This window comes from Chiloscyllium plagiosum, chromosome 22, assembly GCF_004010195.1.
Source record: "Chiloscyllium plagiosum isolate BGI_BamShark_2017 chromosome 22, ASM401019v2, whole genome shotgun sequence".
NCBI lineage: Eukaryota > Metazoa > Chordata > Chondrichthyes > Orectolobiformes > Hemiscylliidae > Chiloscyllium > Chiloscyllium plagiosum.
In genome coordinates, this window is record NC_057731.1 from 51083844 (window position 1) to 51111701 (window position 27858).

Below are 27858 nucleotides of genomic sequence, written 5' to 3' on the forward strand. Positions count from 1 at the left end.
CTATCACATTTCCGACACCCATCCCCCATGTCCCTCCTCCCTACCTTTTATCTTAGCCTGCTGGACAAACTTTCCTCATTCCTGAAGAAGGGCTTATGCCCGAAACGTCGATTCTCCTGTTCCCTGGATGCTGCCTGACCTGCTGCGCTTTTCCAGCAACACATTTCCAGCTCTGATCTCCAGCATCTGCAGACCTCACTTTCTCCTCTTATTCTAGGTATGCAGCATACGTTTTGAACAAATGAAACATGGAGAAATTGTAAAAGCTGAAGGATCAATGGCTGGGAACTCTATGATTAGATTGTAACTTTAGGATTCTTTATACCACATATGTTCTGCAACAGGTTTCTTGCAATAATTAATTGTATTTTGGACTTATAGAAAAGATTTGAATATTAAGGTGGATTAAATTTGGTCATTTATTCAGATGCCAACTACAAATTTAACAAGCAGAGCAAGGACATATTGGTATAAATTTACCTGGTGAACCAGCCAGTGATTCAGTTCTGCTGACAGCAAAGGTACGAGACAGAGACAAAGGAACTATATGGGAAATGAAAAATTAAACAAAGAGAAATTAAAATTAATAGCGGAAAAATAATTGACATATTTGTATGCATTAATTAAGGCAAGAAAACTCTGGTAAAGTCAGCATTAATAAATCATAAATTATATAGAATATATTGTCTTACAAATCTCTTACAATCTCACAATATCATCTATTGACCTAACTGGAAAGTTTTAGGACAAGTTACCATCTCAATCTTGTTCAATATAAATTCAAGTGATTAAAGTAAGTCATTTTTAAAAGTAAACATTTTCTCATTTTCTCCACTCTCGTACTGAAAAAGTGACCGGTTTGGTAGGGTACTGTTTCACAGGTCATCTCCAACAAGGCTGAGAATGGGGTCCATTAGAACCCAATAACCACAGCCCAGGTTTATACAGGGCCCACAGTGCTTGGGTCAATAGCTGGGCAAGGAGAACAACCAGGGCTGTGATCTCTTCCCCTGCTCTCCTACAAACTGGCAGATTTAATGTGCAAAACCAGACAGTGACTATCAATAGGTTAGTTACTCCACAGGATAAAATATCAAGTTGAACAAATGAACATTCTAGCAAATTTCAGCATCAGATATATTGCTGATCTGAGCTCAGGTGGCATAGTACAGTTTAAGGACCAGCACTTGGATTATTCAGGCCTAAATGGCTCAACACCACTTTTGGGTGTGGGAATCACTGGTTAAGCTAACAATTATTGCTCATCCCTACTTGTTCCGGAGGAGAGAATAAGCTGATGTGCTGAACCATTACCATCCTTGAAGTGCAAGGAAACCCACAGTGCCATTAAGAGTAGCATTCCAAGACTTTGACCCAGCAATAGTGAAGGAACAATGTTTTACTTCCAAGTAAGGATGGTGTGTGGCTTGAAGGGAAATTTGCAGGTAGTGGCAATCCCAAGCATCTGTGTCTCTTGACTTTCAAAGTAATGGAGGTCACAGATTTAGATGCTGCTATCAAAGAAGCTCGGTGAGCACCTTGTGGATGATGCACACTGCTGCCACTATGTGTCAGTAGTGAAGGAAATGAACATTGAACAGATGCCAATGAACCAGGCTGCTTTGACCTGAAGAATGTTGAACTTCTTCAGTGCTTTTGAAGCAACACCCAAGCAGATAAGGTAATTTTAAAAAGTCCTTTTGAACATACGGTGGCACGGTGGCTAGCACTGCTGCCTCACAGCGCCAGAGACCCGGGTTCAATTCCCGCCTCAGGCGACTGACTGTGTGGAGTTTGCACATTCTCCCCGTGTCTGCGTGGGTTTCCTCCGGGTGCTCCGGTTTCCTCCCACAATCCAAAGATGTGCAGGTTAGGTGAATTGGCCATGCTAAATTGCCCGTAGTGTTAGGTAAGGGGTAAATGTAGGGGTATGGGTGGGTTGCGCTTCGGCGGGTCGGTGTGGACGTGTTGGGCCGAAGGGCCTGTTTCCACACTAATCTAATCTAATCTAATCTATAACTCTTAATATTGCTATGTGTCAGTTTCAAAATTGTGTCACAGATCTTAAAAGCTTATAATTAAACAAGTCTTGGAAAAAGGCAATATCTGTAGTGCATAACAACACCAAGACTACAAAGAGAACAAAGATTAGATAAATCAAAAACAGTGAATTGAGAAGCTATGAAAAAACTGATTACAAACCAATAAAAATCTATTATTAGAAATATCAAAACTACAGTTAAATGTACCAACTTCTAAGCCTGCTTAATAGTGTCCTGATGATAGATCAGAATTGGTAATGATCGAGTCATAGAGATATACAGGATGGAAACAGACCCTTTGGTCCAATTTGTCCAATGCTGACCAGACATCCTACTTTAATCTAGTCCCATTTGCCAACAATTGGCCCATATTCCTCTAAACCCTTCCTATTCATATAACCATCCAAATGTCTTTTAAATGTTATGATATGGAGATGCTGGTGTTGGACTGGGGTGTACAAAGTTACAATTCACGCAACATCAGGTTATAATCCAACAGGTTTAATTGGAATCACTAGCTTTCGGAATGCTGCTCCTTCATCAGGTGATTGTGGAATATAAGATTGTAAGACACAGAATTTATAGCATAATTCTGTGTCTTATAATCTTATACCCCACAACCACCTGATGAAGGAGCAGCCCTCCAAAAGCTAGTGCTTCCAATTAAACCTGTTAGACTATAGCCTGGTGCTGCATGATTTGTAACTTTTAAATGTTGTAATTTATCTGCCTCCACCACTTCCTCTGGCAGCTCATTGCATACACTCACCACATTCTGCATGAAAACGTTGCCCTTAGGTGCCTTTTAAATCTTTCCTCTCTCACCCTAAACCTATGATCTCTAGTTTTGGACATTCCTACCCCAGGGAAAAGGCCTTGTCTATTTATCCTATCCATGCCCCTCATGATTCTATAAACCTCCAATGCTCCAGGGAAAACAGCCCCAGGCTATTCAGCCTCTCCCTATAGCTCAAACCTTCCAACCCTTTCAAGTTTCACAATATCTTTCCTATAGGAGAGCACCCAGAATTGCACAGAGTATTCTAAAAGCAGCCTAACCAATATCCTGTACGGCTGCAACATGACCTCCCAACCCCCCTATATTCAACGCTCTGATCAATAAAGGAAAGCATACCAAACACCTTTTTCATTATCCTATCTACCTGTGAGTTCATTCTCAAGGAACTATGAACCTGGTCTCTGTTCAGCAACACTCCCTAGGAGCTTACCATTAAGTGTATAAGTCCTGTCCAAAATGTATTTCAAAATGCAGTACCTCACATTTATTGAAATTAAACTCCATCTGCCATCCCTCGGCCCATTGGCCCATCTGATCAAGATCCAATTATACCCTGAGGTAACTTCCATTGCTGCCCACCACACTTCCAATTTTGGCATCATCTGCAAACTTACTAATTATACCTTCTATGTTCACATCCAAATCATTTATGTAAATAATGGAAACCACTGGACTCACCACCGATCCTTGTGGCACACCACTGGTCACAGGTCTCCAATCTGAAAAGCAACCCTCCACCACCATTCTCTGTCTTCTATCTTCGAGCCAGTTCTGTATCCAATTCGCTAGTTCTCCATGTATTCCATGTGATCTAACCTTGCTAACCAGTCTACCAAGAGGGACCTTGTCGAATGTCTTACTGAAGTCCATATAGATCACATCCATTGCTCTTCCCTCATCAATCCTCTTTGTTACTTCTTCAAAAAACTCAATCAAGTTAGTGAGACATGATTTCTTATGCAGAAAGCCATGTTGACTCTCCCTCATCAGTCCTTGCCTTTCCAAATACATGTAAATTCTGTCCCTCAGGATTCCCTCAAACAACTTGCCCACCACTGACGTCAGGCTCACCGGTCTATAGTTCCCTGGCTTTTCCTTGCCACTTTTCTCAAACAGTGGCACCAAATTAGCCAACCTCCAGACTTCCAGCGCCTCGCCTGAGACTATCAATGATAAAGACATCTCAGCGAGGGGCCTAGCAATCATTCCCCTAGTTTCCCACAGAGTTCTACAGCACACCTGATCAGGTCCTGGAGATTTATCCACCTTTATGCGTTTTAAAACATCCAGATTCTCCTCCTCTGCAATGTGGACACTTTTGATTAAGTAATTATTTGATTTGATTTGATTTGATTTATTACTGTCACGTACCTAGGTACAGTTAAAAATTTTGTTTTGTATGCATGACAGGCAGATCACCAGATTTGGGGCGGCATGGTGGCACAGTGGTTAGCACTGCTGCCTCACAGCGCCAGAGACCCGAGTTCAATTCCCGCCTCAGGCGACTGTGTGGAGTTTGCACGTTCTCCCCGTGTCTGCGTGGGTTTCCTCCCGGTGCTCCGGTTTCCTCCCACAGTCCAAATATGTGCAGGTCAGGTGAATTGGCCATGCTAAATTGCCCGTAGTGTTAGGTAAGGGGTAAATGTAGGGGAATGGGTGGGTTGCGCTTTGGCGGGTCGGTGTGGACTTGTTGGGCCGAAGGGCCTGTTTCCACACTGTAAGTAATCTAATCTAAAAAAGAATCACAAAGTGCATAAGGACAATAGAACAGAGCAAGAAATGCAATGTCACTGCAGCTTAGAAGGTGCAGAAAGAGCAAGGTCAACATTAGATTTCAAGTTTGAGAGGTCCATTCAGAAGTCTAATAACAGTGGGGGGAAAAGATTAGATTAGATTACTTTACAGTGTGGAAACAGGCCCTTCGGCCCAACAAGTCCACACCGACCCGCCGAAGCGTAACCCACCCATTCCCCTACATTTACCCCTTACCTAACACTACGGGCAATTTAGCATGGCCAATTCACCTGACCTGCACATCTTTGGACTGTGGGAGGAAACCGGAGCACCCGGAGGAAACCCACGCAGACACGGGTAGAACGTGCAAACTCCACACAGTCAGTCGCCTGAGACGGGAATTGAACCCGGATCTCTGGCGCTGCGAGGCAGCAGTGCTAACCACTGTGCCACCGTGCCGCCCACAAGATGTTCTTGAATCTTTTGTTATATGTGTTTAAGCTTTTGTGTCTTCTGCCGGACTGAACAGGTTGGAAGAGATTATAACCAGGGTGGGAAGGGCCTTTGATTATATTGGCTGCCTTCCCAACGTAGTGGGAAGTTGAGACGGCGTCAATGCATTATGGTCTGAGCTGTGTTTACAACTCTCTGTAGTTTCTTACAGAGATGGGCAGAGCAATTGCCATACCAAATAGTGATGCACCTAGATAGAATGCTTTCTGTGGTGCATTTATAAAAATTGGTAAGTGTCTTTACGGACATGCTGAATTTCCTTAGCTACCTGTGGTGCTTTCACGGCCATTGCATCAATGTGGGTGGAACAGAACAGATTGCTGGTGATCGTCACTCCTACAAACTTGATGCTCTTGACCATCTCCACTTCAGTCCCATTGATATAGATAAAGCGTGCCCTTCACCTTGTTTCCTGAAATCAATGACCAGCTCTTTCATTTTGCTGACATTGAGAGAGAGATTATCATCTTTACACCATTCCACCAAGCACACTCTCTCTTCCCTGTATTGTGTCTCATCATTGTTCGAGATCCAGCCTACAACAATGGTGTCGTCAGCAAACTTGTAGATGGAGTTAAAATTTGGCTACACAGTCAGGAGTGTATAGAGAGCATAGTAAGGGGCTTTATAGGATGCCGGTGTTGAGGATTATCGTGCAGGAGGTGCTGTTGCCTATTCTTACTGATTGCAGTCTGTGAGTCAGTAAGTCGAGAATGCAGTTGCAGAGAGCGAAGCAGAGACCCAGCTCTCAGAGTTTGGAGATTAGTTTGGTTGGAATTATAGAGCTGGAGGAAGAGCTGTTGTCAGTGAGTCAACTGCTTTTGTTAATTCGAGTCAACTGCTTTTGTTAATTCACGTCAACCTCATTAAATTTACTCCTTTTACAACAGAAGTTCATTTTGATCTGGCAGAAACCAGTCCACAAGGTAAAGGATCCTTTCTAAATAAACCTTGTTGAGACTAACTCAGGGGGCACATCATAACCAAGGGAGTAAATTCAAATAGAGGAGATCTAATTGAGGTATAGAAGATGCTAAAGGGGATTCACAATGAACACCTAAAAAGGATCTTTCCCCTTGTGGTGTAATTTAGAACAAGAGGTCATAACTTCAGGCTAAGGGATGGGAGACTGAGATGATTTCAGTCATGATGGTATTAAATGGCATGAGGAGCTGAATTGTCTGCTCCTGCTGCTAGCTCTTATGTGATGTTCCTCACCTACTTGAGGTATTCCATCTGGAAGTGTAAAAAACTGGGGAACATCACAGACAGTATAGTTGTAACAATTGATAACAGGCTATAGTTAGTTTGTTGAACACTGGTTTCAAACCCCTTAGTTTGTGAAAGGCGCTATTAAAATAATTTCTAAAAATATCCCCAAGACCTTGAACGTCTCTAATATAACAAACTGTGTTAATTTACATGGGCCTACTCCAAGGAATACCAAGGGTAATTCAATTTTCTCGATGTTGAAAATAGTAGCAAGCAATGTCAAACTTCAAAACGATTCAGAGGTGAGTTTTATTTTAAATAATTACATTCCACAGGTTTTTCAATTTTCTTTCTTAAAAACCACCAGATGTATAATTATTTTAAATGCTCTGAATTCATATTCAACATCATTGTTCAAGCTTGATGTAGTATTTTTCAAAATGCTCTAACCTGCACTCAGGTGTATTCTTAGTTTTCCCTTGCATTTTTTTCTCTTTTAAGAAAGTTTGAACAAAAAGCTTTTAAAGCAATAGTGGGATTTTAACAAGCTTTTTAATTATAAAAGCAAAATACTGTGGATGCTAGAAATCTGAAATGAAAACAAGAAATGGTGGAAAGACTCAGGAAATCAGGCAGCATCTTAGGAGGGAACAAAGTTAACGTAAAGCCAGAAAATCAAAACATTCAAGTGAATGATCTTTAATCTAAAACAGTGTAGTAGGTCTAAAATCTCACAGTTAACCTCCATTAAAAGTAGTTACGTCTCATTTCACATAAGTAAATTGAAGGAATAATGGGCAGAAAATTCAACTTCACAATGGGTGAAAAATTAGCAGAGGATTAGTAGGAAAAGATTTCATGCTTGTGTGTCTAAGTTCGGTGCAGTAAGTTCGACTTTCGCACATGCATGCAGTTACAAGGGAATGTTATATACATTCATATATTAGTGCACATACATAAAGTATGGGACTGTTTTGATGAATTAAGGTAACCCTAATTATTTATTCCCAAGGATCTTCTGTTTTTATTACTTAAGATGCAAAGGGGGGGAAAACACTAATATACAATTCTATCCTTAAAATATCCACTAGAGGGCTGTCAAATGTAATGCTGAACCACCACAAACTCCTAAACGGCACCTTAAAATGGAAATTACAATGCACTTAAAGTGGTGATAAAAATACAAATTTTTCCTGAAGACATTTAAATGTCATGTTTTATATATCAAAGGACTAGATTGCCACTTTAGCTTTCACATAGCCGATAGAATGAGCAAATTGGATATTCCAAACATTGTTAGATATTCCATGTTTTACATGATCCATATATATTAATTCTTCCCCTTTGACCTGACCCTCAGCCAGTAAATTTCAGACCCCATTTCTACCCTAATTGCTGCATTTTATTCTATACTTACACATTTTTGAAAAGCTAACTGCATTCATCCAGATTAGTTTGCAATCTTGTATATTCAAAGATATCTTGGAATATGTAATAACTCCAGAAGACCAATTGGAGTGGAACATGCTTTATTATTAAACACCAAAATAGAGCCAGTACTCGTGGCAGACATAGGCCAGCCTCAGACCAGACACACAGTTCCGCAGACACATCCCTGGGTTCAATGGGTTTAAATATGATTTGGATGGAAGGGTCTGTTTCCGGGCTATACAGCTCTATGACTACTAATGTGCCACAACATCCCTTCTCGGTCTGTTTTTGTTTTGAAAGTTATCTGGTTATGGTCTAATAAATGTCTCACAGTTCACCTTCCCAAACAGCTTTGTGCCATCTGTAAACTTGGAGATTTTACAATTAGTTCTCTCATCTAGATAGTTTCTAATCAACCTGTTCAGGAGATGTTATTATACACTTCTGGAGTAGGGGGGATTTGAACCAGGGCCTCCAAGTCCAGGGATAGGGACACTAACACTTCACCACAAGAACCCTTGGGTCTGCTACTCTTTTAATACGTGGATCTGCATTGTAGATTTTTTTTCCCTAATCAACTTGCTTAGAGATGTTGTTACACATCTATGCAGCGGAGGAACTTTAACCCAGGTCTAATGGTTCAGAGGTAGAGATATTACCATTGTGCCACAAGAGTCCTAGGGTCTATTTTACTTTGTTCCCATATGGGTCTGCTCAGGTGATGAACTCCATCTGACCAGGCCATTGCCTGTTACTAAGGAAACTTGTACTCAATCAGCTCCTTAGGGAGACTATTTAATGTTTCTCCACGGGCTTTGGAGTGGTTATCTCTGAATAAAAATCCATTTTCTCAAGGAAATTTATTTTGAAAAGTTTTTTTCGAATCTACACTTCAATTTATGCTGCTCAGATCCTGCAAAAATTCTTGAAATTCAACTAATATAAATTATTTTTCTTTCGAAATTCAATTAGAAGAGTTTTCCTACAGCAATTTAGGACAAAATAAATTTCATTCTTGTGACACTGTATTTATAGGATCAAAGCCATACACTTCCTAGATCTTAAGAAGCCCCACCCACAGACAGAATGGTGCAGCTGCATATGTGATGACAAATTCAGTAACACACAATACACACACACACACACACACACTCCGGATCAACAGAGACAAGATGTACAAACCAAGAAGAGCATCATTGCCCAAGGACATCTGATGAGCTGAACTCCTCGCGAATTGTGACAGGCAATTCTCCTGCTCCCGGACACTCTGCAGAACTCTCAACCACTGAGCTACAATCGAAGATGGGATAGTTCCACGATACGTACCTGGATAATTAGCCAGGATATGTCGAGACAAGGAAAGACCTAGTCTCTCCTGAATAAATACAGAACTGATACCATAATAACCCCTTCATCCCGCTAAATCCTGACTTCGCCAGACTAGCTCCCCAACAGCTGACTATTATAATCGATCACTCCGCCTGATCTGACCTGCCTCAACCACTTGCACCCTATCCATTTGTTACTCTCGTCACTCACCCTACCCACTTATCCCACAAATCTTCCTGCTCTGTTTATTCAAGCAGTTATGATCCCAGCTGATGTTACAATGGACAAGCCAGGTCCAAGAATGAAATCTAGCTTGATAGATTTTTTTTTAAGGGATTTAACATGGCAGTCTTTCACAGAAACGATACCCAAAACTGCAGATAGGGTTTAATGTTAGGGTTAGAAATAACCATAAATACGAACTCTCAGCCTATTCAAAGAATTAAAAACACAAATAAAATCTATTTAAATAGAAACCAATTTGAAATATTTCAATTCTTTTGCAAAACTAAATCCCATCTACTCCTTAACATCACAACTTTACAATTAACCAAATCCAGAGAAACTTTTCTGTCCAATCTGCAGATTTGACTCATCTACTTCTTCTTAGCTCCTGCCCTGAATACTGCAAAGACTTTTATTTGAATATTTGACCAACCGAGACCCAGCCTTTTAGAAAGCAGCAGAGTTTGAACCAAACACTGCTGGTCTAGAGGTTTCACAAACTAAACTATTTCATTGGGGTAACATTCCCTTAACTGTTCTGAACAATCTCCTTTTCTCGGAGACTAGCTGCATTGAATTTCAGTCAGGTTCTAACTTGAATCCAAAAGCATTTAAACTAAATTTTAACTACATTTTAAAAACTTGCTCACCCTACATTCTGCTACAGCTAATGGCATAATGTTTTCACCCTGTTGTAAACTCCACCAATATAAACAAACTTCTTTAAACATTTCAGCAGTTCTTACAGTCATCCGGTCTTTTTAACACATACTGGCTTTAAAGTCTTCATGGAAAGGCTATTTGAACTAATTTTTAAACTTTTCATGAAAACAGACCAACACCCATGTGCCACAGGTTTAAAATTTAATCTCTTAAAAATATATATTAAGATATAAATAAATCACACAGTGTCATAGCCTATCATCATAAAGCATTCACCTATTCACTAAAACTAACACTGAATATTTAAATCTATCTTCAGACAGAAACTGCCATAAAAGGGGGCCTGTCCAGTTTTGCCCCTAACATTCTAGTGCTGTAATGGAACTCTCCAACTGAAGGTTTGGTCCACTTGGCAGAAGAAGCTGGGTTCTGAAGGGTAGGCAAGAAACGTGGTGCAGCATTGAAACTGGGCAAGAGTTGAAGTGTAGCTGATCCAGGTTACAGCATTATAACTTTGATCAGATCAGAAATGTAACATCTTTATCTGAAACTTTTTTTTAATCCACCAATGTTGCCACACTATATTTGGTTATTTTGTACTTTGTTTAGATTTCCAAAATCCATAGTATTTTGCTTTTGTTTTGCACATTATACCTATTCACTTGTAGATTGTTAGATCTCATAATGCAAATCACACTGATCTGGATAATAGTCATGATTTGAAGATGCCAGTGTTGGACTTGGGTGTACAAAGTTAAAAATCACACAACAGGTTATAGTCCAACAGGTTTACTTGGAAGCTCACTAGCTTTTGGAGCGGCACTCCTTCATCAGGTGATTGACACAATCACCTGATGAAGGAGCGGTGTTCCGAAAGCTAGTGTGCTTCCAATTAAACCTGTTGGACTATAACCTGTTGGACTATAACCTGTTGTGAGATTTTTAACTTTGATCTGGATAATATTTAGTTTTACAATATAGTTAATGAGTATGACAGCTTTACTAACTGTAGTATCAGATACACCAACTCAGATTAAAAACATGTCTAGTAGCCTAGTACATTATTTAAAGCATAGGTTGGAATAGATTATTTTAAACTTTAACATGTAATTTTCAATAAACCAGCTAATTATTCAGTGGATCCAAAAACTTCACTATTTATTTTCATTTTATGTTGTATATGAATCTCTATAACTAGGCTAACTCTAACCAATTAAGATTCGTACCTGGAGAAGATGTAAGAGCCATCATGCCATAATAAGAGAAAGCACCAGCTTCAAACTTCATTACTTCCTTTCCAGCTTCCACCTCCACTTTCCCCTAGTCACAAAAGAACAATTAACATGATTAAACCATCATTCAATAAACACAGACTAATTCTTCATGCATGCATATCAATTATACTAAACATGCTGCCTGACTCAATTTCAACAATCTAAAAATGACTTCAACTTAAATTGTAGGATTCTGAAACATTGTAAAGTCAATTTCTACAAAATATTCTCTGAATGTTACTGTGAATTAAGTAGAGGACATTTAGTAAACACAAGCTGCTACAAATAAAAATTAAAGGGCTTCAAATTAAGAATAACAACATTCAAGTGCTAGGTGTAAGTTTATGATTTTGCAATTTTTAAGAATCAAGGAAGTGAACTATTTCCCTTTCAAGACCATAATCCTGATGCTACTAAAATAGTGCTGCAGTCCACTTGGTGTTGATTCACTCATGTTCTTCGGGGGAGTAACAATGCCTCGATCAGGTGACAATGAAGGAATGGCAATATAGGTCTAAATCTTCGAGGAGAAAGTGAGGTCTGCAGATGCTGGAGATCAAAGTTGAAACTTTATTGCTGGAACAGCACAGCAGGTCAGGCAGCATCCAGGGAACAGGAGATTCGACGTTTCGGGCACAGGCCCTTCTTCAGGCCCTGTGCCCGAAACGTCGAATCTCCTGTTCCCTGGATGCTGCCTGACCTGCTGTGCTGTTCCAGCAATAAAGTTTCAACCTCAATATAGGTCTAAATCAGGATGATTCATGCCTTAGAGAAGAACTTGCAAGTGCTAGTACTCCCATGTATCTGTCACCCTTGACCTTCTTAGAAGTAAAAGTTGTAGTTATGGGTATCAAGAACAGATTCTTCCCTACTGTTATCAGACGTTTGAATGAACCTCTCATATATTGGAGTTGATCTTTCTCTGTAGCTATATCACTGTATTCTGCATTCTGATCTATTACATTGAGGTACTTAAGGTATGACTTGCTGGATAGCATGCAAAACAATAATTTTTGCTATATCTCAGTACATGTTACAATAATAAATCAAATCAAAACAAAAAGGTGTTGTTCAAGGAGCCTCTTTAGGTTGCTACAGTATAGTTTGTAGAAGGTTTACATGTAAACTACTGCCGCTATAGACCAGCGGTGGACGGAGTGAGTGTTTAAGGTCATAGATCAAGGTTTATCAAGGATTGTATTGAGCTCCTTCAGTGTTGTTGAGTTTGCGCTCATCCAGGTGAATGTAGAGTGTTCCATCACACCCCTAACTTAGGCTTTACATATGATGGGAAAAAGACTGGGGAAAGAGAGGAGTTTAATTTCTCTAATTTCTGACCTACTCTTATAGTCACAGTATTTATATTGGTGGCCTTATTCAGTTTCTGGTCAATAGTAACCTCAAGGATGTGGTTAGCGGGTTTGAAGTCCTATAGAATATCAAGTAGAGTTGGTGAGGTAATTTCTCATGTTCAAGACTGGCAATTTTATTGCTTGAGCGTTATCTGCAATTTATCAATGCAATCCTTAATGTTGTTTTGGTTTTTCAGCATGCAGGCAGAGAATTAATAGTGTCTGATGAGTTGCGAATCGTACCGAACACTACAATCATTAAGAAATATGCCCATTTCTTTCCTCTTGTGATGGGCAGAAGATAATTAAGCGTGTAACTCAAGGTAGTTGGACCTAGAATCCTACCTTTAGGGATCCTGCAGAAATGTTCTGAGGTTGATGTAAGTGATCTTCAGAAACCAGTCTTTTTGCAAAGTGCCACTACAACCACCATTGACTGGAATTGACTTAGTCAAATCCCTTGACCCCAATCCCTTCAGTTTTATCACGGTTCTCAATGTCATAATCAATCAACTGCAGTCTTGATGACAAGTGCAATCACCACCTTATGGTGGCATACCATTTGAGGGAATAAATGGAGATGTGTGAAATGAAATACACTGGTGCTCTACTATAAAGCAGCCCTCTGTAGTGCAGAACTTGCAGAGTGCATACATTGCGACCCCCAAAATTGTTAAGCAAATGCGACCAAAAGGCTAAACCTACCCACTTCCCCCCGAACAAACTACAAACAGTGTTACCCAATTTAAAAGTGGGCGGCACGGTGGCTAGCACTGCTGCCTCACAGCGCCGGAGACCCGGGTTCAATTCCCGCCTCAGGCGACTAACTGTGTGGAGTTTGCACGTTCTCCCCGTGTCTGCGTGGGTTTCCTCCGGGTGCTCCGGTTTCCTCCCACAGTCCAAAGATGTGCAGGTCAGGTGAATTGGCCACGCTAAATTGCCCGTAGTGTTAGGTAAGGGGTAAATGTAGGGGTATGGGTGGGTTCCGCTTCGGCGAGTCGGTGTGGACTTGTTGGGCCGAAGGGCCTGTTTCCACACTGTAATGTAATCTTAAAAGCAGCCTTTCAATTGCTACATACGACCATAAAAATAGCAGCAGTAGGCCATTCGGCGCCCTCAAATCTGTTTTACAGTTCAATAGGATTGTGATTGATCTCACTGTGTTGGAATTCCACTTTCTCATCTATTCCTGATTCTCCTACCGAAGGATCTAGCTATCTCTTCTTTAAACATATTCAATGACCCCCTTATTGTAGTAGAAAGTTCCAAAGTCTCACAGACAGCAGAGAGAAAAAATCCCCTGTCCTAAAAGGCAACCCCTAATTTTAGTTGATTGGAGAGGAGGTGAAAGCCTAGAGGCATTATTGCGAGACCATTAATCCAGAAACTCAGCTAATACTCTGGGGACCCAGGTTCAAACTTCTCCATGGCAAATGATAGAAATTTCAATACAATAAAAGATAACTAGAATTAATCTACTGATGATCAGAAAACCATTGCGGATTGTCGGAAAAACCCATCTGGCTTACTATTGTCCTTCAGGGAAGCAGTCTGCCATTTGGCCTATATGTGACTCTAGAGCCATAGCAAAATGGTTGACTCACAAATGCCCTCTAAAATGGCTGAGCAAGCTATTCAGTTATATCAATCAATATAAAGTCTCAACAAAGAAATGAAACCGGACAGACCACCTGGCACTGGCCTAGGATACAGAAAAGACAATGGCATAAATAGCCCTTTCAACCCTGCAAAGTCCTCCTTACAAATATCTGGGGGCTAGTGCCAAAATTGGGAGAACTATCTAATATACCAGTCCAGCAACAACCTGACACTGTCTGTCAGGTAGGATTCTGAGAGCATGACTATGCCCCAAGCACCACCAGCACCATCCCTAGATATGACCTGTCCCACTAGCAAGACAGCAGAGGTGGAGGCACAGTGTATATAGTAACAGGGATTTGCCCTAGGATTCCTCAACATTGAATTGACACCCCATGAAGTCTCATGGTTTCAGGTAAACATGGGCAAGGAAACCTCCTGTTGATTATCATGTATTCTCCCTGACGTGAAGTAGTTGTCATCGTCCATCTTGAACAACACTTGGGGGAAGAACAGAGCGACAAGAACTTAAAACATACTCTGGATGGGGGAATTTCAATGTCCACCACCAACAGTGGTTTGGCAGCAGCACTACTGATTGAGCAGGTTGGGTTCTAAAGGACATTGCTGCTAAACTGGTTCTGCAGGTGGTGAGGGAGTCAACAAGAGGGAGAAACATACTTGACCTCATCCTCATTAATGTGTCAGCTGCAGATACATCGGTCCACAACAGTACCGATAAGAGCGACTACCACACAATCCTTGTGGAGATGATGTCCCGCTTTCACATTGAGAATACCCTCCATTGTTCTGTGTGGCACTATCACCATGCCAAATGGAAGAGACTTCAAACAGATCTAGCAACTCAAGACTGAGCATCCATGAGGCACTATGGGCTATCAACAGCAGCAGAACTGTACTCCAGCACAATCTGCAACCCCACTGCCTGGTATATCCCCCACTCAACCATTACCATCAAGCCAGACGATCATCCCTGATTCAATGGAGAATTCAGAAAGGCATGTCAGGAGCGGCACCAGACATACCAAAAAAACAAATGAGTTATCAACCGAGTTAAGCTACGAAACAGGACGACCTGCATGTCAAATTGAACCATCGGCAAGTGATAAAGCTAAGTGAACAGACAACCAGCAGATCTAATCTAAGCTCTACAGCTCTCCAACCCTGCAACTTCAAGTCATGAATGGTGGTGGACAATCATACAACGCACTGGAGGCGGAGGCTCCACAAATATCGCCATCCTCAATGATGGAAGAGCCCAACACATCAGTGCAAAAGACTAGGATGAAACATTTTCAACAATCTTCAGCCAGGAATGCCAAGTGGATGATCTATCTTGGCCTCAAGTGGTCTCCAGCATTATCGATACCAGCCTTCACTCCACATGCTATCAAGAAATGGCTGGAGGCACCTGATATTACAAAAAGCTATGGACTCTGACAACTGTAGTGAAGACTTGTTCTCCAGAACTTGCTGCTCCCCTAGCCAAGCTCTTTCAGTACAGTTTCAACACTGGTATTTTCCCTGTCATTGTGGGAAAATTGCCTGGGCATGCCCTATACACAAAAAAGCAGGATAAAGCCAACTAAGGCAATTACTGCCCCAATCTACTCTCTATCAACGGTAAAGTGATGGAGTGTGTTAATGATATTGCTATCAAGCAGCTCCTGCACAGCAATAATCTACTCATTTTGCCCATTTTGGATTCTGCAAGATCCATTCAGCTTGTGGCCTCATTACAGCCTTGGTTCAAACATGGACAAAAGAGCTAAATTCCAGAGGGGAGGTGAGAGTGGCAGCCCTTGACATCAAGGCTGCATTCAACCAAGTGTGGCATCAAAGAGCCTTCGCAAAACTGGAATCATTGAATATCAGGGGGTAAACTCTCCAATGGTTAGAACCATACCCAACACATATGATGACTGTCATGGCTGTTGGCGGCCAGTCATTGCAGGTCCAGAACATCGCTGCAGGAATTCTTCATGGTCGTGTCCATGACCCAACCATCTTCAGCTGCTCCATGAATAACCTTCCCTCCATTATAAGGCTGGAAGTGGGAATGTTCGCTGCTGATTGCACAATGTTCAGCACCATTCACAATTCCTCAGACACTGAAGCAGCCCATGTGCAAATACAACAAGATCTGGACAATCTCTAGGCTTGCGCTGAAAATGTGTTGCTGGAAAAGCACAGCAGGTCAGGTAGCATCCAGGGAACAGGAGAATCGACGTTTCGGGCATAAGCCCTTCTTCAGGATTCCTGAAGAAGGGCTTATGCCCGAAACGTCGATTCTCCTGTTCCCTGGATGCTGCCTGACCTGCTGTGCTTTTCCAGCAATACATTTTCAGCTCTGATCTCCAGCATCTGCAGACCTCACTTTCTCCTCAATCTCTAGGCTTGGGCTGACAAATGGCAAGAAACATTCACAAATGCCAGGGAATGACCATCTTCAATGAGAGACCATCTAACCACCGCCCCTTGACATTCACTGCCATCACTGAATACCCCCATTATCAACATCCTTGGGATTACCACTGACCAGGACCCAACTGGACTAGTCATGTAAACACAACAGATACAAGAAGTGGTCATAGGTGAGGAATACTGAATTGAATTGAATTGAATTGAATTGAATTGTTGTCACGTGTACCAAGGCACAGTGAAAAGCTTTGTCTTGCAAGCAATACAGGCAGATCACAGAGTTAAGTAGCATAGATAAGTAAATAATAGGTAAACAATGGCAAAAACAGGGCGAATGCTAAGAGCTTGAGAGTCCATTCAGTATTTAACAATAGTAAGGTAGAAACCGTTTTGAAACCTGCTGGTGCATGTTTTCAGGTTTCTGTACCTTCTCCCCGATGGTAGAGGTTGAATGGATCATTGAGAATGCTGGCGGCCTTTCCTTGACAGCAGGCCTGGTGGATGGATTCTATAGATGGGAGGTTGGCCTTAGTGATTGTCTGGGCCGAGTTCACCACTCTCTATAACCATCTCCAAACATGAATGGTACAGTTGCCATACCAGGTAGTGATACATCCAGACAGAATGCTCTCGATGGCGCAGCTATACTGTGGACTGTAACTCACTTCCTGACTCCCCAAAGCCTGTCCACCATCTGCAAGGCACAAGTCAGGATTGTGATTGAATACTGCCCACTTGCTTGGATGGATGCAGCTCCAACAACACTCAAGAAGCTTGACACCATCCAGGACAAAGCAGGTCATTTGATTGGCACCACATTCACAAGCATCCACTCACTGCACCACTGACACACAGTAGCAGAATTGTGTACCATCTACAAGATGCAATGCAGAAATTCACCAATGATCCTAAGACAGTACTCTCCAAACACACGACCACTTCCATCTTGATTGCCAAGGAGAGCATATACAGAGGAACCTCAATTGTCTGGCATTTGATTAACTGAATTTTGGATGATCCGAACAAGATCGCAAGGTCCCAATGCGTGGCTAACTATGTTATCTTGCACCGATTAATTAGCAGCCGTTTAACCAAACGAAATACTCCCTGCCCACGTCCTTTGGATAATCAAGGTTCCTCTGTATGTGGGAACACCACCAACTTTTAGTTCCCCTCCAAGCCACTCACCATCCTGACTTGGAAATGTATGGATGTAGGTTTGCTCGCTGAGCTCGAAGGTTCATTTTCAGACATTTTGTCACCATACTAGGTAAACATCATCAGTGAGCCTCTGGAGAAGCACTGGTGCATGGCCAGCTTTCTATTTGTGTGTTTAGGTTTCCTTGGATTGGTGACATCATTTCCAGTGATGTCATTTCCTGTTTTTCTCAGGGGGGACTCACTGATTATGTTACCGAGTATGGTGAGGAAACGTCCAAAAACGAACCTTCCAGCTCAGCGAGCAAACCTCCATCCAGAACCTGAACCTGAGCAACAAATCTTCTCAAAACTCGCTTAGAAATCTATCTCTGCTCCTGTCACTGTGTCAAAATCCTGGAATTACTTCTCTAAGGGCATTATGGATCAACCCTCTGCAGAGGTCCAAGAAAGCAGCTCACCAACACCTTTCTCAAGGGCAACTAGGGACAGGCAATAAATGCTGGCCCAGTCAGTGACACCCAGGTCTCATAAGTGAATATAAAAAAAAAATGCACCCTCATTCTGGATTCATCCATGAGATGGAACATCTTTTCCATGTCCAGCCATCAAGACCACACAGAATCTTATACATTTCAATCAAGTCATCCCTCAGTATTCTAAATTCCAGTGAAAACAAGACCAATCTATCCGTCCTATCTTCATAAGACAACCCACTTGCTTCAAGTATCAATTCAATAAACCTCCTAAAAATTTCTTCCAAACCATTTACAACCTTTCTTAAATATTAAGACCAAAACTATATGCAGTATTCAAGATGTGGTCTCACCTATGCCTTATTTTTATTAAAGCATCTATTTCATACATTTATTTTGGAGGAAGAAACAGAAAAACTATACAGATATGCATACAAATTGGTCAAGGCAATTGGGTGATCAAAACCAAGTGCTTCGTAGCAGCCATGAAATAACATGCTCTCACAAAGTGTCAAGATGTGGACCCTCTGGAATGAAATATTTATGGATATGCGCCATATTTCATAGAGTCCATGGTGCATTTGAGCAGCTTTCCTGACAATAATACTGCAAACTTTAGAAAGTACAAATTCAATAATCTGCAAAGCCAAATATAGCTGTCAAGAAATGTAGCAAATAGGGACCAGACATGCATAGATTCATGGCTGAGAGACGTATATTTAAATCTTTATACTGAAGGATAGTGTCATAGGACCAATCATCTTCAGCTGCCTCATCTTAAGGTCAGATGTGGGGATGTTTTCTGATAATTGCATGTTCAGCACCATTTGTGATTCCTCAGATACTGTGCAGCCCATATCCAAATACACCAGGACTAGAAGATTCAGGCTAGGTTAATGCACAGCAAGTAAAATCCACGCTACAGAAGTGTCAGGCAGTGACAATCTCCATTTAGGAAGAATCCGACCATTGCCCTTTGACATTCAATGGCATTAAGCATTACCGAATTTCCCACTGTCAAAACTCTAGAAAGTACTGACCAGGAACTGAATGGGACTAGCCATATGAATACTGTAACTACAAAAAAGATTAGAGGTTGGGAATTCTGTGGTGAGTGACTCACCTCTTCAAAACCTGTCCACATCTACAAGGCACAAGCCAGGAAATAATCTCTGCTTGCCTGGATGAGTGCAGCTCCATTAACACTCAAGAAGTTTGACACCATCTAACAGAAAGTTGCCCTCTTGAACATTGCATCAGCCTTCCACATTCATTCCCCCTCCACTACTGACACAAAGTAGCAGCATATGTACTATCTACAGGATGTACTACAGAGTTCACCAGGGCTTCTCAAGACAGCACCTTCCAACCCATGAATGTAACATCACAAAGGACAATACAGTATAGACATAGGGAAACCATACGTGCAAGTTCCCCTCCAAGTCAGTATCCTGGCGTGGACCTGTAACATTGTTTCTTCACTGTCACTGGATCAAAATTGGGGAACTCTCCTAACAGCATTGAGTGTAGCTACATCACATGACATGCACCAGTTAAAGGCAGCAGTTCACCACCACCTTCTCAAGGGTAATTATGGATGTGCAAATATAAATATTTAGACCAGGGATGATGACATACTTCAGTAAATTATGATCAAAGTTTAGACTTTATGCAAAATTGAAGCCTGTGGTATTGAAGAAACAGCAGATACATAGGCACAAAGTTGGTTAAGTAAGAGAAAGCAACAAATATTGAAGAAACATATTTCTTCCAACTGAAGGGAAGCACATAATACTGATCCCTAGCGACTGGTATTAGAAACACTGATGTTTTTGATTAATATTAATGGCATAGTTAAACTCAGAACATTCTTTCAAAGTTTGCAAATGACTCAGCTCTGTGACATAGTAAACAATGACGATAGCAATAAATTTTAAGAAAAGACTGGTGAAATGGTAAATGCAATTTAACTCAAACATTTTGGCAAAAAGGATGAGGAGCAATACACAAGGATTATGGTAGTAATGATTATGAAAGTTTCAGAATTCATCATCAATACTCCATCAAAGTGATGGTAGTTCTGGAAATCCACATGTACAGAACACAGCAGCAATCCAGAAGTTGCTATCAGCGATTTCATGTTTCTCCAGAGAGTGCACTGTTTAGGTAACCTGCCATCCTGCAATCAATGGGAATGTGCTCTCCTTTACAGTGGGGAGACAAAACGCAGAGTGACGACCACTCTACGGAGCACCTACGTTGTTCCTAACCCTGAGCTTCCTGTTGTCTGCCACTTCAACACATCACCATGATCCCTGGTCAACATCTCCGTCTCAGGCTTGCTGCACTGCTCCATCAAAGGTCAGCATAAGCTGGAAAAACAGTGCTTGCAGACTGTGCAGGCTTCAGAACTCATTTTAGAGTTCAATAATTTTAGGTAAAAACCGAAAGAACTGCAAGTGCTGCAAATCAAAAACAAAAACAGAAATTGCTGGAAAAGCTCAGCAGGTCTAGCAGCATCTGTGAAGAGAAATCAGAGTTAATGTTAACTGTGAGGAAGGGTCACTAGACCTAATATTGATTTCTCTTCACAGATGCTGCTAGATCTGCTGAGCTTTTCCAACAATTTCAGTTTTTATTTCAATCATTTTAAGTTCTGAGTACCTTCTGCCATGTTTTTACCCCAACTTTGTCATCATACAGGTTGCTACCACAACCATCCCATTGTCCAAATGATCCCAGTTAGCAGCTATTGACTCCCCTAAGCTGACCTTAACCCATTCATTTATGGGTCCAACTGGTGTTCTCTCTCTCTGGGCTTGATCTCCATCTATTCGTTGCTCCTCCCCCCTCCCCTTCTCTAGCATATACACTAACCTTTACCTAGCTACAATCTGAAGGAGGGTCACTGGATGCAAAACATTAATTCTGCTTTCTCTCCACAGATGCTGCCAGACTTGCTGAGATTTTCCCAGCAATTTATGCTTCAGTCTGATTTCCAGCATCTGCAGTTTTTTGGTTTTATTTGTAAACAAATTATGTAATTTTAAAGCGAGCCCACATCTTTGAAGGTAGGCAGAGATGTCAAGAGGGTTATTCAAACACATGATCTTGGCATTTTTTTTTGTAAAGGCACAGAATGCACAAGTTTATACTAACCCTTTATTAAACATTGGTTAGGTTTCAGCTAATATTCAATCCTGAGTAACGTATTTTAGGAAGGATGTTAAGTTCTTAAGAGATGGTGTAGGTGAGATTTACCAGATTAGTAACAGGGATAAGGAGTTGAAGTCATTTGAAGACAACTGACTATGCTCCTTGGAGCAAGAGAAGCCTTTCTTTGGTGGGGCAAGAGAGACAAGGTTGAAGTGGTGACCAAAATCATGAATTAATGTAAAAGAGTACACTAGCAGAAATGATTTCCAATGACAATAGAGTCTATAAATAGATAAAAGAATTAGCGACAACTTGAGGAAATATATTTTCACATTGCAAGTTCCTGTGTTTTGAAATCCATTCTGAAAGGTTGGTGGAAGCTGTTTCAACAGTAAAATTCAAGAAGAAATTGCCGACACATACTGAGAGTTCTTCTCCTAATCAATTCTTACCAATTGCCTGACAGCATCTGTGGAGAGAGAAACAGACTTAACATTCATGTTGGTATGACTTCTTCAGAACCAAAAAGTCATAACAGACATGAAATTCTCTCTCCAAAGACTCTGCCAGACTTGCTGAGTTTCTTCAGCATTGTGTTCATTTTAGGTTTCAAAGATCTGGATTATTTTGCTTTTTTGTGAAACGAATAGCCTCTTACTTCTATTCAAATTATAGTACCTTCTGAATTGGATTAGAAGGCATTACTTATATGCCGATGCATGATCAAAATTTAACATGTCAGTTATAACCCACTATATTGTAATTTTGCATATCTCACATAATAATGTCCTACATAACATCACTCAGGCTATGACAATAAGAAAACGTGGTGCTCCGGCTGTAACATATAATTCAGAAACATTTCACTACAGTGAACATTAACTGCAATCGTATACCTATGAATAGATTTCTACAACATACTATGCTTTTACAGAATTCTTAGGGTTAAAAACACACCTGTAAAACAAGGATAAAATAGTCTACAGGTTTGTTCCGATAGAAGAGGTAATGTTCTGGGGCTTTTTTATTTCTTTCATCAAACTTCATTTCCTGAATAACATTAGGATGTTTGAGCAGCCTCAGTAAGATCTTCTCTGACATCTGTGTAGGGCTGAATGGCTCCACTTCTGAAATCATGAACAGAAACATCAGTATATTCAAGCGACCCAAGCCTTCTATTAGAATCAACAATGACTGTCACTAAAGTTCAGGTAGAATAAAAATAGCCAAAACAAAATGCTTAAAACTGATCTCATGGCACCTATTCAAATCCATAGGCCCTGCCACAAAGACTTCTTTTTGAGAAATAATTTAGTTTTTATAGTTTTAAAATGAAGTTGAATCACTATTTTGGTGTTGTAAGAGTCAGGCAATGTGATAAGTAAGAGTCTGCTTTCAAATTAGCACTTTATTTATTGATGGACCACAGGTTTTTCTTTAACCCTCTCGAGAGATGTGGGAATTGCTGGCAAAGCCAACTTTTGTTACAGATCCTTAATTGCCCTAGACCAAATGGCTTGTTCAACCATTCATAGTCATACAGTTTCACAGCATGAAGAGGCACCGTTCGGCCCATCAAGTCCATTTTGATCATCAAGGAGGAGAAAGTGAGGACTGCAGATGCTGGAAATCAGAGCTGAAAATGTGTTGCTGGAAAAGCGCAGCAGGTCAGGCAGCATCCAAGGACCAGGAGAATCAACGTTTCGAGCATAAGCCCTTCTTCAGGAAAGAAGGGCTTATGCCCGAAATGTCGATTCTCCTGGTCCTTGGATGCTGCCTGACCTGCTGCGCTTTTCCAGCAACACATTTTCAGCTCATTTTGATCATCAATCAACTATCTACTTTAATCCCATTTCCAGCACTCCACTTGTAGCCTCATAGTTCAAGTGTTCACCTAAATACTTAAATGACAAAACCAAATTTCATCACCACACACAGCTCAGGATTATATACTATTTTCCAATGTCCTGCCTGTCTATTTCATCCTGTAGTTTAAGGTTATCTCCCTCACTATTTGCCAAGACACCAATTGCCATGTTATTTGCAAACTTATAGTCAAATCTCAAATTCATGTCTAGACCATTAACGTACACTACAAACAGCAAGGCACGTAGCAACAAAGCTTATGGTATGCCACTGGACACAGGCTTCCAGTCAAAAATAACCTTTGACCATCATCCTCTGTCTCTTGTCACTAATCTAATTTTAGATCCAATATGCTAAACTGCCCTGAATCCCTTGGGTTCTTACCTTCTCGACCAGTCTCCCATGCAACAGTTTAACAAGAGTTTGCCTGAAATCCAATGTAGTTACATCATTTAGAACATAGAAAAATACAGCACAGAACAGGTCCTTTGGCCCACAATGTTGTGCCGAGGTTTAACCCTAATGTAAAATATAATAACTTAACCTATGCACCCCTCAACTCACTGCTATCCATGTGCATGTCCAGCAGTCGCTTAAATGTCCTCAATGACTCTGCTTCCACCACCACAGCTGGCAACGCATTCCATGCATTCACAACTCTGTGTAAAGAACCTACCTCTGATATCTCCTTTATACCTTCCTCCTAATATCTTCAAACTATGACTCCTCGTACTGGTCCTGCCCTGGGGAAAAGTCTCTGACTCTATCTATTCCACTCATGATCGTGTATACCACATGTTTTGTTTACACAGCTAGTCATCTCAAAAAACTCAATGAATCTGTCAAACTTGATTCATGCTGGCCATCCTCAAGTCATCTTTTCTCTCCAAGTGGAGATTAATTCTATCCCTGCAATCTCCTCTCTTAACTCACATAGCAGGCTGGGATACATGTCATTTAGGCATGGGGATGTATCCAGTTTTAAGCCTGCTAAAATGCTAATACCTCCTCCACTTCAATTGCAGTTTGTTCAAGTATATCACAGTATTCCCCTTCCTGATTTCTATACTTGCATTGTCCTTCTCTACAATGAATACAGATACAAAGTGTTAATTTGAAACCCCATCTGCATCTTCCAGCTCCACACAAACATCGCCACTTTGGTCCATCATGGGTCTTACTCTTTTCCTGGTTTGCTCTTGCCCCGAATATACTCATGAAATGCCTTTAGACTACTCTTTATTTTACCCACCAGTGTTTTGTCTAGCTCTCTCTTTACTTTCCTATTAGTCATAGAGATGTACAGCACAGAAACTGACCCTTCAGTCCAACTCATCCATGCTGACCAGATATCCCAACTTAATCTAGTCCCACCTGCCACACCTGGCCCATATCCCTCCAAACCCTTCCTATTCATATACCCATCCGGATGCCTTTTAAATGTTGCAATTGTACTAACCTCCACCACTTCCTCCGACAGCCCATTCCACACACGCAACAGCCTCTACGTGAAAAAGTTGCCCCTTAGGTCTCTTTTATATCTTTCCCCTCTCACCCTAAACCAATGCCCTCTACTTCTGGACTCCCCCATCCCAAGGAAAAAGACTTCTATTTACCCTATCCATGCTCATGATTTTGTAAACCTCTATAAGGTAACCCCTCAGCCTCCGATGCTCCAGGGAAAACAGCCTCAGCCTGTTCAACCTCTCCCTATACTCAAATCCTCCAACCCTGGCAACATCCTTGTAATTCTTTTCTGAACCCTTTCAGATTTCACAACATCTTTCCGATAAGGAGGAGAGCAGAACCGCATGCAATATTTCAAAAGTGGCCTAACCAATGTCCTGTACAGCTGCAACATGACCCTCCAACTCCTGTACTCAACACTCTTGACCAATAAAGGAAAGAATACCAAACGCCTTCTTCACTATCCTATCTACCTGCGACTCCATTTCAAAGAGCTATAAACCTGCACTCCAAGGTCTCTTTGTTCAGCAACACTCCCTAGGACCTTACCATTAAGTGTAAAAGTCCTGCTAAGATTTGCTTTCCCAAAATACAGCACCTCGCATTTTTTGAATTAAATTCCATCTGCCACCTCTCAACCCATTGGTCCATCTGATCAGGATCCCATTGTATTCAGAGGTAACCTTCTTTGCTGTACACTACACCTCTAATTTTGGTGTCATCTGCAAACTTACTAACTGTACCTCTTATGCTCACATCCAAATATTTTATATAAATGATGAAAAGTAGTGGACCCAGCAGCAATCCTTGTGGCATTCCACTGGTCATAGGTCTCCAATCTGAAAAACAACTCTCCACTACCATCCTCTTCTACCTTTGAGCCAGTTCTGTATTCAAATGGCTAGTTCTCCCTGTATTCCATGAGATCTAACCTTGCTAACCAGTCTCCCATGGGGAAACCTTGTCGAACGTCTTACTGAAGTCCATATAGACCATGTCTATCACTTTGCCCTCATCAATCCTCTGTTACTTCTTCAAAAAACTCAATCAAGTTTGTCAGACATGATCTCCCACGCACAAAGCCATGTTGACTATCCCTAATCAGTCCTTGCCTTTCCAAATACATGTACATCCTGTCCCTCAGGATTCCCTCCAACAACTTGCCCACCACCAACATCAGGCTCACTGGTTTATAGTTTCCTGGCTTGTCCTTACCACCTTTCTTAAATAGTGGCACCAAGTTAGCCAACCTCCAGGCTTCTGACACCTCACCTGTGACTATCAATGATACAAATATTTCAGCAAGAGGCCCAGCAATCACTTTCCTAGCTTCCCAAAGTGTTCTAGGGTAGACCTGATCAGGTCCTGGGGATTTATTCACTTTTATGTCTTTCAAAACATCCAGCTTTTCCTCCTCTGTAATCTGGACATTTTGCAAGATGTCACCATTTATTTCTCCACATTCTATATCTTCCATGTTCTTTTCCACAGTAAACACTCATACAAAATACTCGTGTCGTATCTCCCCCATCTCTTATGGCTCCACACAGAGGGTGCCTTGCTGATCTTTGATGGGCCCTATTCTCTCCCTAGTTACCCTTTTGTCCTTAATGTATTTGTAAAAACCCTTTGGGAAATCACCTTAACTCTATTTGCCAAAGTTATCTCATGTCCTCTTTTTGCCCTCCTTATTTCTTTCTCAAGTATACTCCTACTGCCTTTATACTCTTCTAAGGATTCACTTGATCTATCCTGTCTATAACTGACATACGCTTCCTGCTTTTTCTTAAGCAAACCCTCAATTTCTTTAGTCATCCAGCAATCTCATCCCTCCCAGCCTTTTCTTTCACCCTAACAGGAATACTGTATATCATCTCTGCATATTGTTTTTTAATTAACCGCTGCAGTTAGAACATAGAAGAATACAGCGCAGTACAGGCCCTTTGGCCCTCGATGTTGCGCCAATCCAAGCCCACCTAACCTACACTAGCCCACTATCCTCCATATGCCTATCCAATGCCCGCTTAAATGCCCATAAAGAGGGAGAGTCCACCACTGCTACTGGCAGGGCATTCCATGAACTCACGACTCGCTGAGTAAAGAACCTACCCCTAACATCTGTCCTATACCTACCACCCCTTAATTTAAAGCTATGCTTAATTTAGAGAAAAGTAGTTTTTCTCTACTTCGATGCCTTTTGTTGTTTTGAGCCCTGAGTATCTACCATAAGTTTCCCTTTTTTAGCTCGTTCAATTCTGTATATTTCTCAACATCCAGACTTGTGGACTTGTTGGTTCACTTGTACCTTTCACCTTTACAGCAACATCTTGCATTCTCACTATTTCCTTCTTAAAATATTCTAACTGCCCTAATGTAAATTTTCCTCCAAGTAGCTACATCCAGTCCACTCAGTTAAATACTGTTTTATATTGAAATTGATCTTCATCCAACTCAGAACCTGGTCAATCTTTGTCCTTTCCACAATTACCCTAAATTTTATTGATTTATGGTCACTTTCAGCAAAATGCTCATCCTCTGATACTTCTACCACTTGCTGCCTTCTTTCTCTAAAGTTAGCTGCAGCATCACCCTACTCTGTAGAGCTGTGTACGGCTTAAATGTTCTCCTGGATACATTTTTAAGAATTTCACCTCCCTTTCACACAGTTTTTTTAATTATTATTATCGCAGTTTATATTAAATTGAAATCTTCTACTATTACCACATTATTTTTACATTTCTCTGAAATTTACTACGCTCTTTCGCTGACTGTTTGGGTCTATTAGTACACTGTCAACAATATGATTGCCTCCTTTCTGTTTTTGAGTTTTAGCCATATGGCCTCAATTGAGAAACTTTTCTAAAATGTAATCCACAAAGGTGTAGTAATTGAATACTTGATTAATATTGAGACACTGCCTCATTTATACACCTCTCTGTCTTGCTCCAGTTGTTCCCTCCCTCAATCATGTCTCCGTGAACAGCAAAAATATATCACCCTAAGTTAATCAGCACCAGCATCTCATATACCTTATTTGCAAGACTTCTTGCATTAAAGTAAACGTTCCTGGTCTTACTATGCTCCCTTGTGTCTTAACTTAACTATATATGCTTGACTCTC

The 27858-nt window shown here is 41.1% G+C and overlaps 1 protein-coding gene across 2 annotated transcripts in view; it reads right to left on the reverse strand.

Moving 5' to 3' along the window:
• LOC122561331 (metal transporter CNNM2-like) overlaps positions 1–27858 on the reverse strand; it is a 256151-nt gene that overhangs the window by 37660 nt on the left and 190633 nt on the right. Inside the window, exons 4-6 of one of the 2 annotated variants that reach the window (XM_043713039.1) lie at positions 22363–22532; positions 11175–11268; positions 481–543 (exon numbers count right to left, since the gene is read on the reverse strand). In XM_043713039.1, the coding sequence (XP_043568974.1) occupies positions 481–543; positions 11175–11268; positions 22363–22532 (327 nt within the window). The remainder of the gene's footprint in view (positions 1–480; positions 544–11174; positions 11269–22362; positions 22533–27858) is intronic. The other variant, XM_043713040.1, reaches the window with a different exon arrangement.